General features: G+C 47.2%; 1 protein-coding gene across 3 annotated transcripts; it reads left to right on the top strand.

Moving 5' to 3' along the window:
• The first annotated feature begins 2,055 nt into the window (after positions 1–2,055).
• On the top strand, positions 2,056–8,825 carry Znf263 (zinc finger protein 263). Of its 3 annotated transcripts, XM_048433020.3 has the most exons (6): positions 2,058–2,685; positions 3,799–3,979; positions 4,420–4,493; positions 4,770–4,893; positions 6,346–6,462; positions 6,863–8,825. In XM_048433020.3, exons 1-6 carry the CDS (start codon positions 2,293–2,295, stop codon positions 8,026–8,028), a joined length of 2,055 nt encoding a protein of 684 aa, XP_048288977.1. In that variant the 5' UTR covers positions 2,058–2,292; the 3' UTR covers positions 8,029–8,825. The 3 variants fall into 3 exon arrangements, with proteins under 3 accessions (XP_048288978.1, XP_048288979.1, XP_048288977.1); XM_048433021.3 differs by lacking the exon at positions 6,346–6,462 and having other exon boundaries at positions 2,056–2,685; XM_048433022.3 differs by lacking the exons at positions 3,799–3,979; positions 4,420–4,493 and having other exon boundaries at positions 2,057–2,685.
• Positions 8,826–17,042: the final 8,217 nt, after the last annotated feature.

Raw genomic sequence — 17,042 nt, forward strand, 5'->3', positions numbered from 1 at the left:
CCTTTTGGCAACCTGCTGATGAACCATGCAAGTGTCTGGTTCAGCTATTAAATATAGGCTTAACAACAGCATAGAGGGGAAAGATGAAATAGTTTCCCCTTCAGAACTGTCATTTACACAACACTTTCTGGGACCCTCAGAACTGACTTAAGCTTTCACAGCCCCAGACAACGCTTCCTTAGACCCTCAGAACTTAAGTTATCCTCAGCTTACTTAAACTTGCACATTCTCGGACCTTTCTAACACTTTCTTGGACTCCTATGACAACTGGGCTTACTTTTCACCAGTAACCTCTCCTGGGCTCTCTTTAGGAATTTCAGTCCTGCCATATAGTACTAAGTCTTAGTTCCGCTCCAGTGGCTGCCCCTGCTTAGATAAGAAACTGCAGAGAACTAAGCAGAAGGCAGGGTTATATAGAGGTTTTTGGGGGGAGGGGATGATGGAACTTTTCAGGGTGAAGTTGGGCTTTTTACTCTTTAGCGTGGGGGCAGGGTCTAGTAGTTGAAGCAGTTAGAATGTTCTATAGGTGGAACCTGGCAGTTGGTGGTCCTTGGGGGAGGGGTCTGGTCGCTCGTGGAGGGGCTCCCAGTAAATACTAAAACAGGTTGGTAATTGGTGTTAACAGAAGCTTCCTGACTCCTGACAGTCCACAGCTGTTATCAGCCAAGTCTGCTTTCCTGTCCAAAGCTTTTAAGTCATTAACCTTTCAGTTTGGGCTGCAACTGCATATAGATGCCTGGTGTGCACCAGTGCCCTGGGAGGCCAGAAGAGGGTGTCAGATCCTCTGGAACTAAAGCTACAGAAAGCTGTGAGCCACCACGTGACTGCTGGGAACAGAACCCAGGTCCCCAGGAAGGGAAGTTTAACTGCTGAACCATCTCTCTAGTTCAACCTTACAAGCCTTAACAAGGTTTTTCTGAATGAACCTATACCTGGCCATGCGCTACTTAGCGTCTGGACAAGCATTTGCCCTGGCAGCCTTGTGGGCCTTTGTACCTGTGGTGAAATGAGGGCTCAGGATTCTACACAGGGTTATCCAAAACACCATAGCCTAAACTTTCGCGATAGGCTAACTTGTGATCTTGGGCAAGAGACTTATTAACCGATTCTCGATGCCACAATCACCGGACTTATAATAAAACCTCTTTCATACAATATCGTGAAAAGTCCTATTTCATGTAAGCACGTGTTCAGTAAGCGAGTACAGATTTTCGAGACACACTCCTAGGATCTGCGGACTTCATGAGCTGTCACAGACACGCACCATTCTTAGGACTGGGCAGTTCTCTCTTCAAAAGAGAAGGGAGTTCGCCCTGATATTTCCTTCGCATCTTCCCTCAGGATGACAGTTACAGTCGGTGATCTTGCTCTCACAGAGCTCGGCCATTAGATCTGCGCTGGGAGAATGGCGAGAGAACAAGTCATACCCAGCGCGTTCTTCTGGGTCGACGAGCTGCCTAAAGTTGGAGGACTAGAGATCACCGCTCAAAGGGAGGCTAACGCACAGGCACCTAGATATGGTTTACTGTGCTAGCTGGAACTCAGCTGGCTTGGGGGGTGGGGATGCTTGATCCACACCGCAGGCGCAGAAACAAACAAGGGCGTTCTATGGACTACATTTCCCGGCAGTCGCCGCGCAGCTCGAGCCCAGTAAGCGGCGTGCAGCGATCTCTTGCTGCAGGCCTTAGTTCTCTGGGGTGTTGCGATCGGCCTTCGGGAAGGCTTTCTTTGTGGAGTTAACAACCGGCATTTCTGGGCCCCAAAGCGCGGCTTAGGAACTTACCTTTTGGCAAATTTCCTAAGAAAATCTGACCCGGGTCATCCCCGGCTAGACCCACCCAGCGATTCCCACTCCTACGGCTTTCCATCTGGCAGCCACGCCCACTCTTTAGCCCCGCCTCCCATCCACAGGTGAACACTTTCTCCTCCCGCTCTTTAATGCAAATTTTCCCTTCTCCTTGGTCGGCCGTGGGTACGTGGCGAGACCCGACCCAATGGGAGACCGAGGAAGCCAAACGTAAATCGGAAGTCCGCCTCGCCCGGCGGCCGTTGGCTATGACGCCTAACTCGCGCGCTGGAACTTCCGCCACGGGCCCAGAGGGCTAAGTTCTGTGCGGGCCCGAGAAGCCGGTCAGGTGGAGACGCTGCAGGGCTAGTGCCAAGATTTCGACCTGGGTTCTTCGGGTGGGATTTGGAGCCCGGCCCCCCTCGGCTGCTGCAGTCTTGCTCTGCCGTTGTGCGGAACCTGGGCGGAAGACGTAACTGCTTTCGGGACCTAGGCGCTCTGGGGACATGACCATGGCTGCTGGCCCGGGCTCCCAGGAGCCGGAAGGGCTCCTAATCGTGAAGCTGGAGGAGGACTGCACCTGGAGCCAGGAGGTACCCCCGCCGGACCCAGAGCCCAGCCCTGAGGCCTCCCACCTGCGTTTTCGGCGGTTCCGCTTTCAAGAGGCCTCTGGTCCCCGAGAGGCCTTGAGCCAGCTTCAGGAGCTTTGCCATGGGTGGCTGCGTCCGGAGATGCGCACCAAGGAGCAGATACTGGAGCTATTGGTGCTGGAGCAGTTCCTGACTATCCTTCCCCAAGAGATTCAGAGCAGGGTGCAGGAGCTGCGCCCAGAGAGCGGCGAAGAAGCAGTAACCCTTGTGGAGCGTCTGCAGAGAGAACTTGGGAAACTGAGGCAACAGGTGACAGAGAGAGCGGTTTTATCCGTAGTTTGACCAGGAAGAAGGGAACATTGTGCTAGTCTAGTTTTGTAGTCGAATATACTTGATTGCCCTGAGTGGACATTACATAAGAAAGAGGGATTTTCGTAGTTTATCTGGAACATTTTCCTTCCAGATTTTCCCCATATGACGATAGTGGGCAGTGACGAGGACTTTATTTCAGAGTGTGGGCGTCGCATAGTTAGTCCTGTTGTTAGTACTTTGCGACTTTGAGCAGATTACTTAATCTGTTTGGTCCTATTTTTTTTATTGATAAAATGAAGATGCTAAAGTATTGTCTGGGGACAGTTTTGAGGGTCAGAGAACAGTATGTCAAGTTTGTTTGATGCTGCTGCCACTGCTTTGAAGTTGGTTTTGTTGTTGTTGTTGTTGTTTTTTTTTTTTGTGACAGAGTCTTATGTAGCCCAAGCTGACTGTGACTCACTGTGTAGCTCAGCCTGACTCTGGACCAGTGGCGATCCTTCAGCTTCTGTTTCCCAAAATTCTGAGTTCTAGGGTTACAGGCGTGTGCCATCACGCTTTACTTTGCTCTTTCAAAGGCAGAGCCTAGCATTGTAAAACCCAAGCTTAAACTCAAGGCAATCCTCCTGCTTCAACCTCCCTAGTTCAGGGATTACCACAGACATGCCACCACCCCAGTCTTATTCTTAGTGGTTAATACCCAGTGTATTTTAGTCAAAAATCTCCGATGCAGAGTTGGATCTCTGTTAATCGAACTTTGAAAAACAGCTAAACACTAGGCTTTGTGGTCACTGCCTGATAAGTTCACCTTACCTAGTAGTGAATGGAAGCACCCAGGGAAAGGGGGAGAGAGTGAGCAAGCAGAGGTGAGGTGTTTCAGAAGAGTATATTGAGGTGTGCGCTGGCAGTGGACCCTCATTTTTTTCTCGCTCCTGTCCCTCCCATTTTCTCTGTCACACACAATCTAAAAAGCCTTTAGCATTAAGTATCCTCTTGGCCAAGACCAAAGGGATGGTCCGTGGTTCTCTTCTGAAGGCTTGTCTAAGCATCCTGTACTAATTTCCCTTTCTGTCAGCCCTGTTGTGATGATGAGTGATGTGGGTTGGTTCCCAGGTCACAAACCAAGGGCGGGGAGCAGAAGTGCTTTTGGAGGAGCCTTTGCCACTGGAAACAGCAGGAGAGTCACCGAGCTTCAAGCTGGAGCCCATGGAGACTGAGCGAAGCCCTGGTCCCAGGCTGCAGGAGCTGCTAGACCCCAGCCCCCAAAGGGACCCCCAGGCTGTAAAGGAGAGGGGTGAGGGGCAGTTATCTGGGCTGGTGGGAGGGAGGAGGGGCTTTGGGGTTGCCTCTGACCTTAGTAGAATGTAGTAGAGGTGCCAAGGAGAAAGAGTTTCTGAAGTTAAGGTTCTCAGATGTGGTTTGAAAAACCCAAGAGTGGTGGTGTGAGTTCTGTGAGGGGTGGGAGGAAAAGGGGACTCTTAGTAAAAGCCCCTTGTGTAGTGAGATGATTGATGTGGGGATGTGTGTGGTTAGAGCACTGTTGTCGGGGATGTAAGGCCGCCCCATTACTTTCGATCACATTATTACACCTTTTGCTACTTTTTGTTTAATGTCAGCCTAAAAGCGGACATTCATATACATTCATGTGCTGGGGAATTCATATGGTATTGTAATAATCTGTGGGTTGCCAAGATTTAGTGTTACTGTTCTCATTGTGATTTCTGTCATCTTCAGCATTATCTGCTCCCTGGCTCTCCCTCTTTCCTCCTGAAGGGAATATGGAAGATAAGGATATGACTGGTTCCCAGGTGATGTGGACATCGCATTGCCTCCCCTCAGAACCCTCCTTTTCTCCTCTCTTTTTGGGGTGGGAGGTGCCCCTCGGCTACTAGGGGGATCTTTTCTTTCTGATCAGATACCTCCCTTAGCCTCTATGTCTTTTCAACCCATCACTTAGAGGCCTGGGACCCCTCTTCCCCCATGACGTGTGTCCTTGGCACTCCTGATTTCCCGCCTTTAACCGTGACTGTGCTTGAATTGTTCTTGTTGCATGTGATGCTAAAGGAGATCTTGTGTTATTTCAGTTGCCCGAGAACTTGGAGGACATGGCGGTGTATATCTCTCAGGAGTGGGGCCGTCAGGATCCTAGTACGAGAGCTCTCTCAAGGGACATGGTTCGAGATGGTTATGAGAACGTGGGCACGCTAGGTAAGATCTCCCTCTCTGGCTGGGATGCTGACGTGTATGACCAGGGTGGCCTGGTCTTTGGACACACATTCCACCTGGCCATGAGCTCTGAGTTTTGTTGAGAGGTCCCCTCTCCCCCTTGGCTCTAAAGTTTCTCCTGCTGTGGTCAGTGAAACATCTGCCACATGGCACAGAGAGACTGACTGGCATCCTTAGACTATGTGTCTGTTGCTGGGGTTGAAGGCAGAGTCTGAGCTGTAGAGAGCGTCCAGTGACCACAGGCCCACATCACATGTTGAGTGCTCTGTGCTCTGTCTGGCCTCTACACCCCCTGCGCTCCATTGGTATTGGTATTTCTAGACATCTTACAAAGTCAGAAAGTCCAGGGCCTTGGCATTAATACGCCAGTTTATTAGCTCTCCTAGCCTGTAAAAGTCCAGGAAGGGGCGGGGCTTGTAAATTTGGAACAATGTATACACAATGTAGGCTAGATAATACATTAATTAAAGTGTGTGTTGAACAATTCTGCACAGGTTAAAAATGATGCCAATAAAATAAGGCAAACTTAGTTGAATGTAGGTGGACTATATGTGAGTATTACATAGTTCCTCAGCTTTTCTGTGTAGATGAAATTTCTCATAAGAAAAAGTTGGAGGTGCTGGGCAGTGGTGGTGCATTACTTTAATCCCAGCACTCCAGAGGCAGAGGTAGTCAGATCTCTGTGAATTTGAGGCCTGCATAGTCTACAGAGCGAGTTTTAGGACAGCTGGGCCTACACAGAAACCCTGTCTCAGGAGAAAAAGAAGTTGGAGGCAGTCTATCCAAGCCGTGTTGTGTGTGCAGTATGGTTAGTTGTGCTGAAGCACACACCGGGAGGACCTCACACTGCAGGTTTTCCATAGCTAGCTAGAGCTGGCCATGTTTTCACGTTCCTGCACCGAGAGCCCCTCTGGGCTTTGCGTCCCTTTCCGCTGCTCTGCCAACTGACGACAGAGACTGGTTTGTTGGAAATGAGCTCCTGCTGGAACCTGAGTGAGCTGTTTGCTTTCCTTTTTAGCACAGCCCAGGAAGATTTACGGGTTTTAATCTCATGGTCTTCTAAGAACTTGGGTTCTTTTCTAACTGACTTCATGTTTTCTTCTAGAGTTTTACAGTTTAGTTTAGCACTATCTAAAAAGCCACACTTTCACTAAAGTAAGTTGAATCTCAAGTGGTCCTCCTGTGTTTATTTTATAGTTACTTGAATTACAAATTGCATATTCTCATTAAACAAATTCAAGTTCTTTGAAAATATTTAAAAACCCATAGTCTTCTCTAATTTCTTTTTCCTGTCGCATAACTACTGGGAATGCTTTGTTGTGTTTCCTGATGAATATGTGTCAGATTTAGAGTTGGTTTCTCTGCTGCTGGCAGGGAACAGGACTGTTTTCTCTGCATGGTGAAGAATGTGGTGATGTTTCTTTCATTGTGCAGAGTCTTGCATTCCTGGTCAGGAGGCCTTAAGCACCCAGACGGAGCCAGGAGGGAGGCCGTGGGACCCTAGTGTGTCGAGCTACAAGGGAGGCGGGAGCCCCAGAGACCCAGTTCCAGGTGAGAAGTGAAGGCAAACGGCTTGAGGGCTCCCACAGTGCACGACATTTGGGGATCTAAGTACAGGGCCAGCGCAGCTCACTGGGACAACTGCTTTGTCTCCTGCACACTTAGCAAGGAAAGCGAGGAGTGGAGGAGGTCCTAACTCTGTCTAGTCTCAGCCTCGATCCATACCGGAGGGGTTACGGTTAGCCAGAAAGCAGGGTGGGGGCCTGCAAAGGGTTCTGAGCTCTGCGTCTTGGAGTCTCTACGCCACACGTTTCTCCGGCATGCTTTCCAGACAGGGATGGGGGAAACTGAGCTGAACTCTGTTCTCAGGGCCTCTCCTATGAAAGGCCTGTAGAGATTTCTGTTTTCCATTGTAAAATAATCTAGAGATTGGTTTGTTCTCTCTTCCTAGGGGTAGAAAAATTTGAGAACTCAGAAAGAAGCGGTGCGTCTGTCTCTCCCGAGAGTCCCCATCCTCCAGTACTGCTGCCTGGCCAGGCCAGAAGGGAGGTGCCCTGGAGTCCTGAGCAGGGAAGACCTGATGACAGAGAAGAAGGACATTGGGAATGTCCCCCAGGGGACAAAATAGAGGAGTCGTTAGTGGGAACCACAAGTTGTAGAGGGCTGGTGCAGCCAAAGGAACTGCCCAAGAAGCTCCATTTGTGTTCTCTGTGCGGCAAGAATTTCTCTAATAACTCCAACCTCATTAGGCACCGGAGAATACACGCGGCAGAAAAACTGTGCATGGATGTAGAATGTGGTGAAGTCTTTGGTGGGCACCCACATTTTCTGTCACTGCACAGAACACACGTGGGAGAGGAAGCCCATAAGTGCCTTGAATGTGGAAAATGCTTCAGTCAGAACACCCACCTCACCCGCCATCAGCGCACCCACACGGGGGAAAAGCCCTACCAGTGCAGTGTCTGTGGGAAAAGCTTCTCCTGCAACTCCAACCTCCACAGACACCAGAGGACACACACTGGGGAGAAGCCCTACAAGTGCCCTGAGTGTGGGGAGATCTTCGCCCACAGCTCCAACCTGCTTCGGCACCAGAGGATCCACACCGGCGAGAGGCCCTATCGGTGCCGGGAGTGTGGGAAAAGTTTCTCTCGCAGCTCACATCTCGTCATTCACGAGAGAACCCACGAGAAAGAGAGACTCGACCCTTTCCCTGAGTGCGGACAAGGAATGAATGACAGCACCCCCTTTCTTACAAACCCCGGAGCCCACAGAGTGGAGAAGAAACTCTTTGAATGTTCAACTTGTGGGAAAAGTTTCCGGCAGGGCATGCACCTTACCCGACATCAGAGAACACACACAGGAGAAAAACCGTATAAGTGTTCCCTTTGTGGGGAAAACTTCTCTCATAGATCCAACTTAATCAGGCACCAGAGAATTCACACAGGAGAGAAGCCCTACACCTGCCATGAGTGTGGAGACAGTTTCTCACACAGTTCCAACCGGATTCGCCACCTGAGAACCCACACGGGAGAAAGGCCGTATAAATGTTCTGAATGCGGAGAAAGCTTCTCCCGGAGCTCCCGCCTTACAAGTCACCAGAGAACTCACACTGGCTAGAGACAGTTTTGACAAAAGTTGTCAGAGGTTGTTATCCAGAGCTGGTATTCTTTGCCCATTTGGTGTATTTTGCTGGTAACTAATATAAAGAAAAAGTGAAACTTATTTTAAGGGAGATTCAGAGGTGAAAAAGTAGCTTAAAACTAAAAAGTTCAGTCTCTAGAAGGAAGAACTCAAGTTCTTTGAAGTCTCCTGCCCAGAGCCCCTTTTCTCTCTGTTCTTGGGTATACCTACTTTGTTTGACTACAGTATGGTTTAGGTGCTGTACTGATTCTAGTATTCCAGCAGGGACTTCAATTCCCTCTTTATTTGTGACATTTAGCAGGAGAGTTTGGGCTCCTGAGGCCCTTGAGCCAAAGAAGGGCCAGTTGTTCAGCTGGGAGACCAGTTGAAGGTCAACAAGACTGATTTTAAGTTGCATCTTTTTGAAGGGCACTGACTGGGAAGTCCCGGGCAGTCTAGTTCTACCATTGCAATACTCCTCTGAGTAGTTTGGCAGGAGTGCTCATTGGCATATAACGTGACCTCAGAAAAAAGGGAACCAGAGGCATAGGAAGTCCTAAGTCTGCAGGTGAGCCCAGCCTTTTACAATTTAAATGGGTTTGTGGCTACAGTGTACCTTTCCAGAGACTGAGACTCTCTTCCCCTGCCAGAGATGCACTGTGCTCTAGAGACATGTTTCTGGGTGCAAGTTTCTGTGATTCCTCAGAAACAAAACAGATCCTAAAGAAATTAGGAATTTTGTCTTTCCCTGTTGAAAATGTTTGAAAGGTTTATAATAAATATCTCCCAGGAAACATGAGTATGTATGAGTCTTCATTGAGGACTTTTGCGTTGATACGTTTCAGACAAATGTTCTTTCCTTGTGCAGGTTCTAACTAAGGTAGCTTTTGCTTGGTTGAAGCAAGGTGTTGTTTTCCTGGGTTGAACTGTTCTATGTTAGCAGGGTGAAGCTGACATGAATGGTGGCCGGGGTGATGAAGGGCCTGCAAAAATGATTCTTTTCCTTTTTATAGCAGTATAGATGTTTGCAGTTCTGTTTAGGGTGCTGTGTTCCTGTGAAGCTTTGTGTTTTGTTTTTTTAACGTTTTAGGTTAGTATGCAAAAGTAATGATTTCATCATACGACTCTTAGTAACTATCAGGCTTTTTAAAGACAGGATATTTTTGTTTTGCAAAACTGGTTCCCGGGAAGGAATCTAATAATGGTCTTGATACAGCCATTGATCATTAATAGTGCAGAGATAAGAAGGGCAAAATTACTCAGAGGTAAGCATCACGTTTTAGAAGGTAGGCTTGGGATAGAAATCATAGGGGTGTTTATCTTTTGATAAATCGGGAGTCTGCTGAATCATTTCCTGGCCACCCAGACACGAAATCACACAGAAGCCATATTAATTACAACACTGGCCAATGTTGGCCAAATGTCAGGCATATTTCTAGCTAGCTCTTACATCTTGAATTAACCCATTTCTATCAATCTGAGTATCGCCACAAGACTGTGGCCTACTGGTAAAATTCCTAAGGTTCCAGCATGTCCTCCTTCAGCAGCTACATGGCATCTCTTTGACTCTGCTTTCTCTCCCTCCCTCCCTCCCTCCTTTCCCCTCCTCCCATCCCCGCCCCCATGTGTGTGTGTGTGTGTGTGTGTGTGTGTGTGTGTGTTACGATTTCCCACCTGACTTTACTCTGCTAAGCCATTGGCCAAAAGAGCTTTATTTATTAAACAATAGAAGCATATAATTTTAAGAGCTTTACACACCTGGTGAGTGTTACTCAAAATGATAGCCAGGCCGTTATAAAGCTCTGTTAACTGAGCTGGGTAGTGGTGGCACGTGCCTTTAATCCCAGAATTTGGGAAGCAGAGGCAGGAGTATTTTTGTGATTTTTGAGACCAGCCTGTTCTATAGAACAGGGATAGCCAAACCCTGTCTCAAAAACAAAAAAAACAGTAAAAAACTATGGGTTGAGGGAGCCTAAAATGAATATTAAGACAGTGGCTACCTTTGGAACCCTTTGCCTCTATCCTCTTCTATCCACTGGTTAAGGTGTTTACTGCAAGTCGATATCTGAGTCTCTTACGTGGAGGTGTTTGTCCGTCTTCCCTCGGCGTAGTTACTGTGTGCTGGGCCGGGGTTTACAGTCTTTCCATTCCCTCTTCTCATTCCCTCTTCTACATTGTTCCCCAAGCCTTGGGAGTTAGGGACTGATACAGATACGTAGAGAATATTCCAGAACTGGATTGACCACAGGTGGAACCAGCTTTCGAAATGGGTCATGAAGTCTGAAGAATTCCCAAGACAACGAAAGAGGCTCAGTGAGAATTTGGAATTCTCAACTATGTGGCTGGATGAAATAGATTAGGACAAAAGAGCGTGTTGAGAACTAACACCGCTTGGAGGCCAAGCTGCCTGTTTGGCTTGTTGATTAAACAAGCTTGGTTATTACCCAAAATATCAGAGTGATTCTTTTAGTGGGCCTTGCCACCCCGAGTCAGAACCAGATGACTTGTGGTGAGGTCAGAATCTCAGTGGTGTTCTTAAGTGAGTTATTAGGAGCAGTGAAGAGACCTCTGTCTCTCCAGATAGCTGTGTGGGTGTGGGTCACGTGGAAAAGGCAAACTGAAGCTATAAAAGAGAGGGTGGAGTGTTGTAGAATATTACCTTAAGATATGTTACATTTGTTTATGCTGTGGAATATTTGTATTAATGATGCAAAGACATGTTGCATTCTTTTATGTTGCATTTGTTTAACTTTGTATACAAACTGTTACTTTGCCTGTCTAAAACACAAAGTTTTTGAAAGAACCACTCTGAAAATAATTCTCTCATGAACCAAACATCTTTACTAGATTTATATACCACAGATAACGTAGTTGTGTCTCTTTTACACTTTTGGGTACCTTAGATCTTCAGTAATGATGGATTTTAGTTTATGAGTTCCATCTGAATTTGCACATATGTCCCCACATGGTTTCTGGTTCCTGCTGTGTTATAATCCTTTTGTACACCGTAAAGATGTCATTTTCTCAGTGGTTTAATAAAGAGCCAACTGGCCAATAACTAGGACTGAGTAGGAAAGAAGAGGTTAGGCAAGAGAGCCAGACTGAGAGAATGCTGGAAAGAAAGGGTAGAGTCACCAGCCAGATGCAGAGGAAGCAGGAGGCGAACATGGCATTCTGAAAAGGTACCGCCATGTGGTAGAGGATAGAAAAGAAATATGCGTTAATTTAAGTTGAAAGAACTAGTTAGTAACCTATCAGCCAAGCATTTATAATTAATAAGTCTCTGGCTTTTGGGGAGCTGGCTGTCCCAACGGAAAAACTCCATCTACAGGTTCCCAATTGCGTGCCTATTTCAAAATCTAAAGAGCCAATCCATACAGGCCTTAAAGTATGTTCACCCAAAACACCGCAGATCTTTCTGCAGCAGCCCGAAGTGCCACAGCTTTGACAGGGATCCCAGAGGTAAGCTGCATCATCAGTATCGCCATATTTGGCGCCTGTCATCTTCTTTCTCTTTTCAGTCCCTACTATTAGCATATCCTGTTTCAGTAGGAAATCCAAAATCAACTCTTGTTCTTCTTAGTATCTTAAAATGTGATTTATTGATACCAAATTCATCTACCACACTTTCAAGAGATTGCCCAGCTTCACTCCTACTTAATGTAGTAGTTTTACGGTCGTGACAGCAAACCACAATGTAGAACAAACCCACGTGGAATTTTTTTGATGGGGGTGAAAAGGGGTGGGTTGTGGAGGTCCGCCTCGGAAGGGGAAGTGGCCCTGGGCTAAGCATTTGCTCGAATACTGACAACATTTGCATGGCCACAGGACCTGGGGCTGGCTGGGTATTTGCCTGAGTACTGACGATGCATGTTGGGCTGTAGGACCCTGGGGCTGGCTGGGTATTTGCCTGAGTACTGACGATGCATGTTGGGCTGTAGGACCCTGGGGCTGGCTGGGTATTTGCCTGAGTACTGACGATGCATGTTGGGCTGTAGGACCCTGGGGCTGGCTAGGTGATGCCAGAAATTCTAACACTTAGGACCTTTGTTTTCTCCTCCAAATTCAGTGTAGTTTATGTCCCTCTCTTATTCATTCTCAATTTGACTAAGGACAACAAACAGGAGAAATGTGCAAAGCCTTAGAAAACTGGAGAAAAAAAAGATTTTTTTTTTTAACAAACAAACAGAAAAATCAAAGCTCCAGAAGGCCACAAGGTTTTGCAGTAGAAAAGTAACTGAAATGTTAAGGGTTCATGACTAAAGTATAAGCTAGGGAGGTAAGGACCTACTCAAAGCTGCCGTTATTTAAGTACCATCTTAATGAGAGCCTTGGGAGTCCAGTCCCAAGACCCTCGCAGGGCTCAGAAGGGATGCAACAGCCAGCGATGGACTCAGGATATCTGAGGGCAAATGAATCTCTCACTAGGTGCTTTTCCGAATCAGTCTCTGTATTCTTCTGTCATTATGCAATGTTTTCAGTTTATAGTATATGTACGCGCGCGCACACTCACAGCTCTTCCCTAGCAATAACAAGGTTACAAGACTTGAATTTCTGAGGATCATAAAACAGGTAAGAGCTGCAGAAGGCATCACTGTCAGTTCACTTTATGGCTCAAGGGAGTCTCGGCTCGTGAAACTCCCAGGCATCTCCAAGAGGCAAAAAGATCAATTTAAAGAGATTTAAAATCTAAGAAGGGAAAGGGGGAGTTCGTGTGCTGCATTCCTAATGTGTTATATTAGACTAGAAGTTTGTGATTGATAAATATAAAAGAGAAGAGGAATGCAGCGACTGGCACTCTCTTGGCTCACCAGAACTGTGGCACCTGGGAACAGCGTCAGGGTAGTCCTGGCAACTGGTGTAAATTGTGGAAGGAGACTTAGGGAGCCTGGTCTGCATTGGCATTTTCTCCAATGATAGCTGACTAACCAGGACCTCTCAGATCTAAGAATTACATCTTTCACCCTAAGCAGTTACAACAAAGGGAAATCTATGGTTATAGAGTACAAAATTCAGGGCCAGACCATTTCCAGCCGCCCAGGCCAAATGGGAGCGTTTGTTCCCAGAGCGCATGTGAAGAGGATTACCTTTGTCTAGAGCTGGTTAAATGGTCAATAGCTTTTCCCTGTTATCTCTCAGGGTTACGGCACAAACAGTAAGTTTTCTAGACTAAAATCTTGTGTCAATACACCGAGGTGAGAGTAAGTGCAGGGTATTAATAGCCTGTTAAGGTTAGAGCAGGGTTAACTGAAGTTGCACTTTCCCATAATGGCTGTTGGTGAATTCAGGATGCCCAGTCCTCCTTACTATGATGACTATGAATCAACAAGCTCAGACATGCTGTATTTTTGTACCTGTGCCTATCTGAAAGGTCCCAAATGTGATATTTTTACAAGATTCTTCTTTTAGTTAAATGTCCTGCCATAAAATATCATGTGGGAAGCTGGCTTCTAAGTTTGTTTCAGGGAACGGAGCAGAGATTTGACTGGGGGAACAAAGGTTTTTTGGCTGTGTGACTAACTTTCTCACAAAGGTCCCCCAGTGTGGGGTAAAAGTCACCCAGTATACCAGTGCATGGGAGAAACTGTGCCCAACAATTAACTAATACGCTGGTGAAGCTCTGGGATGAGTCCCACTACAGAAGCAGAGCACCAGGCTTCACAAGGGAGTCACAGCAGGAGCAGCCCCCATGCAAAGGCAGCATTCCCAGAGCCTTGCATCTGGGCCTGTCTCCACCAGAGTGCACATCTCTGGTGGGCTGACCTTCTGATTCATCAGCTGAAATCTCACTGCATAATCCTGCAGACGGCAGCACTATCTGGTTCTTACTACCACAAGGCAGAGGAATTCAGTCTTCAGAGCTCTCTGCTTGTTTCCCCAGTCAGGAACATCAGGGTACCTGCATATGTTCCCTAACTCAACACGGTGAAAGGGATGAAATAAAGAAGGAAGCAGCTGAGGGGATGGTCCCACAGGACAGATGAGGATGGGAGCCGATGAAAAGCAAGGTTTGGGGAAGGTGTGAAAGACTCAAGGACAGGGATTGGGTAACTGTGTTCAGCAGAGGTGCAGTGCAGCTCCCCTGCTTCCAAATCACCCGATTTCACCTCACTGTTATAAGAGAATGGGGTTCATGGTGTCATAAATACAGCATTCTCCGAAAAAGTTTATCTACTTAATGAGACTACGAGCCTCAAAGATCCTGACATTGGAAATCTGGACAGCAGGAACTTGGAAATAGTGTAGAATCTTTTAGGGGAAGAGAAGTTAGTAGGCTGTACACATGACTGCAATCTAACTTTTATTTCAGTCAATATAGCCATGAGCTTTGAGTGTCACCAAGTTCCCGAAGCAATCTGTAAGCAGGACAATGGCACTTAGTGCCACTTTTCCATCCGCAGAACTCCCTGGACTGTTCTAGATATATTATAGTTAGAACAATTAAGCAGCATATATTATAAACAGGAAAAGAAAAAGAGCACTTGTTAGCCAACAGCCGCAGCAGTAACTCTGGACGGTCTGCGTTCAATCCCATATGAGCTCTGTGGATCTTTCAGAATTAACTCAACATATTTGCTTTCACTGTTTCCCAGTTGCACATAAATTACCTCTAAAGCAGAGCCCAAAAGCACGACTTCCATAGCCCCTCAGGAAGGATAAGCAAGCATGGCACCTAACTTTATACCATGAAAACCATCATTGGTCCTATTGGTCATTCGTGCCCTGCTTTGCCTCTTTCCCGCAGGGTCTCTCTGACCTTCTCTCTTTAACCAATGTTCTCCGTCTGTTATGACTCAAGCTTGTTAATGATATCCGAGGACAATACCTGGAGCATTTCATTCATTCAGTTAATAGTGACTGTTCGCTTTCAAGACAGAGTTTCTGTGTATAGCCCTTGCCGTTCTGTAACTCACTCTGTAGACCAGGCTGGCCTCAAACTCAGAGATGAAAGGCCTGCAGCACCATTGCCTGGCTTAATAGTTTTAAGTATATGCTCAATCCTGGGCAAAGCAATCAGTATCTCAATACTAAAAACTTTGCTGTCCCCTGGTTCTGAAACTGGGAGCAAAGACAAGGCATTTAGAAAGTAAGTTGCATCAGACTGAGATTCTCAGGAGACTGTTCTTTCGCACATATTCAAGGGACAAGCCTGTTAGTACCCATTTAATCGGTAATGCCTTAAAAGGATCAAGACGCATCCTCTGAGTCACATAACATTCCACCCCAGAGCAAAAGGTAACCGCATCTGTTTCCTTCTCACCTTAAGCTTACCCCAGATAAACTTCCCTAGAAAGCTCAAAAGCAAAACAAAACCTTATTTCCGTTCTTAAATGCAATTTTCTCTTCCCATTCAAGAGACTCCAAAATAAGAGTCACATATTTTTTTTAATCTCTTAAACTCTTTCTTCCTCTCAATGTAGTCTAGCTCAAGGGAAGCACTTTCAGTCTTACAAACTCTCAAGTTTTCCTTCTGTTTGGCACGTGCCCGGAGTCTGCAGCCTTTGATAATCTCTGAAGCCCCAAATCAGCTTTTTCTTTCGGGTTCTCACAAGGTCGTTTATGCCTTTTTATTGCCCTGAGTTCTCCATAAGCACGAAACTGGTCTTTGGAAGTACGGGCTTATTGGTACACTAATGCTGCCTACTTGTGATGCACTTAATTAATAATCTCTTTGCTGGTATTCTTACAGACATTTGGAGATCACCAAGAATCCAAAAACATTTGACAGTACATATTTAGGGATAACCTCTTAGGATGTTGAATCCCCTGGAATTGGAGTTATAGATAGTTGTGAGTTGCCATGTGGGTGCTAGGAATTGAACTTAGGACCTTTGGAAGACCAGCCAAGTGCTCTTAACTGCTGAACTATTTCTCCAGCTCCTGGGATAACCTATTTTGTGTACCTGACTGTTCTTAGGCATTGCTAGAGAACATGAAGACAGCGTTTCCACCTTCAGGGAAGTACGATGATGAAAAAAAAAGCAAAACAAAACAGACCTTCTGACAACAGGAAGGCCACTTTCTGGTTTAGCACCCCTACTGATAAATGTGTGGCACTGAGCAAGAACAAATCACTTAATTGGTTTCAATTGCTTTGTCAAGGGAAAGACAATATTTCAAAACAAAAACAGTTATGAGGAAAACATCACACGACTCGGTAGGCATTCAAACCCCTCATGTTCCCCGAAGGAAGATGCGAAAGGCTCCCCGAGCACAGCTGGAGCCTGAAGAGGGGCCCAGGCAGTGAGCACAGCATACACAGGGGCAGCCACCATACCACGATGACCCCAGACACCAGCGGTTCAAAGCTCCGCTGAGATGACCGGGAGGCGAGGCGGCGATGCCCTCCTGTCCTACTATGGGCTCCTCTAGGCTCCTGCCTGTCCGGAAACCCCCTGGATGCTTGCACAAGCACAGACCCGTAAACGCCAAAGAGTAAAGAGAGACACACCTAAGCCTCGGGAACACCCATTTCCGCTTCTGGTAGGGCGTGCGCTCAAACCCACTGGAGAAAAGGGTGACTTCTGTCTGCGGGAAGCCTAGCGCGGTGGCCCTCCCGCTGCCTCCGGCTGGTATTCGAGCAAAGCTGCGCGGTTGAGGGCGGTGGCTCGCCGGTGAGCGAACGGGAAACGGCATCCCAAAGCCGGCCTCTAGGAGGTAACCCGGACGCTGCGACTTTGGCTGCCTCTGTTAAGCGTGTGAGCAGGTACCGGGAGGCGGTCGACCCTAGGCTACGGCGTTTCTGCCCACCCGTACGGAAAGTGGTTGAAGTGAAGTCAGGCCCCAAAGCTGGCATCCTCTCGCAAGGGCAACTCAGGGCCACGGTGCAGCCCGCAGCGCAGCATCCACCCTGGCCCTAGAGAAACGTCCCTGCCTTCGCTGACGCTTTTATACCTGACCACTGCTAGTGTGAAGACTGGCCAGTGTAGTCTCAGAAATAGTTTTTGCTGATGGAGACTCAGGAAGAGGCTCTGTACCTCCAGAGCCCTGGTGGACCACAAGAAACTGAC

The sequence above is a fragment of the Myodes glareolus genome, chromosome 9, assembly GCF_982192425.1.
Source record: "Myodes glareolus chromosome 9, mMyoGla1.1, whole genome shotgun sequence".
NCBI classification, from domain to species: Eukaryota; Metazoa; Chordata; class Mammalia; order Rodentia; family Cricetidae; genus Myodes; species Myodes glareolus.

Coding starts and splice junctions, on each gene's coding strand:
- Znf263 (XM_048433020.3), top strand. CDS start 2,293: ATGACCATGGCTGCTGGCCCGGGCTCCCAGGAGCCGGAAGGGCTCCTA. Junction 3,980..4,419: donor CCAGGCTGTAAAGGAGAGGG/GTGAGGGGCAGT, acceptor TGTCATCTTCAG/CATTATCTGCTCCCTGGCTC. Junction 6,463..6,862: donor CCCCAGAGACCCAGTTCCAG/GTGAGAAGTGAA, acceptor CTCTCTTCCTAG/GGGTAGAAAAATTTGAGAAC.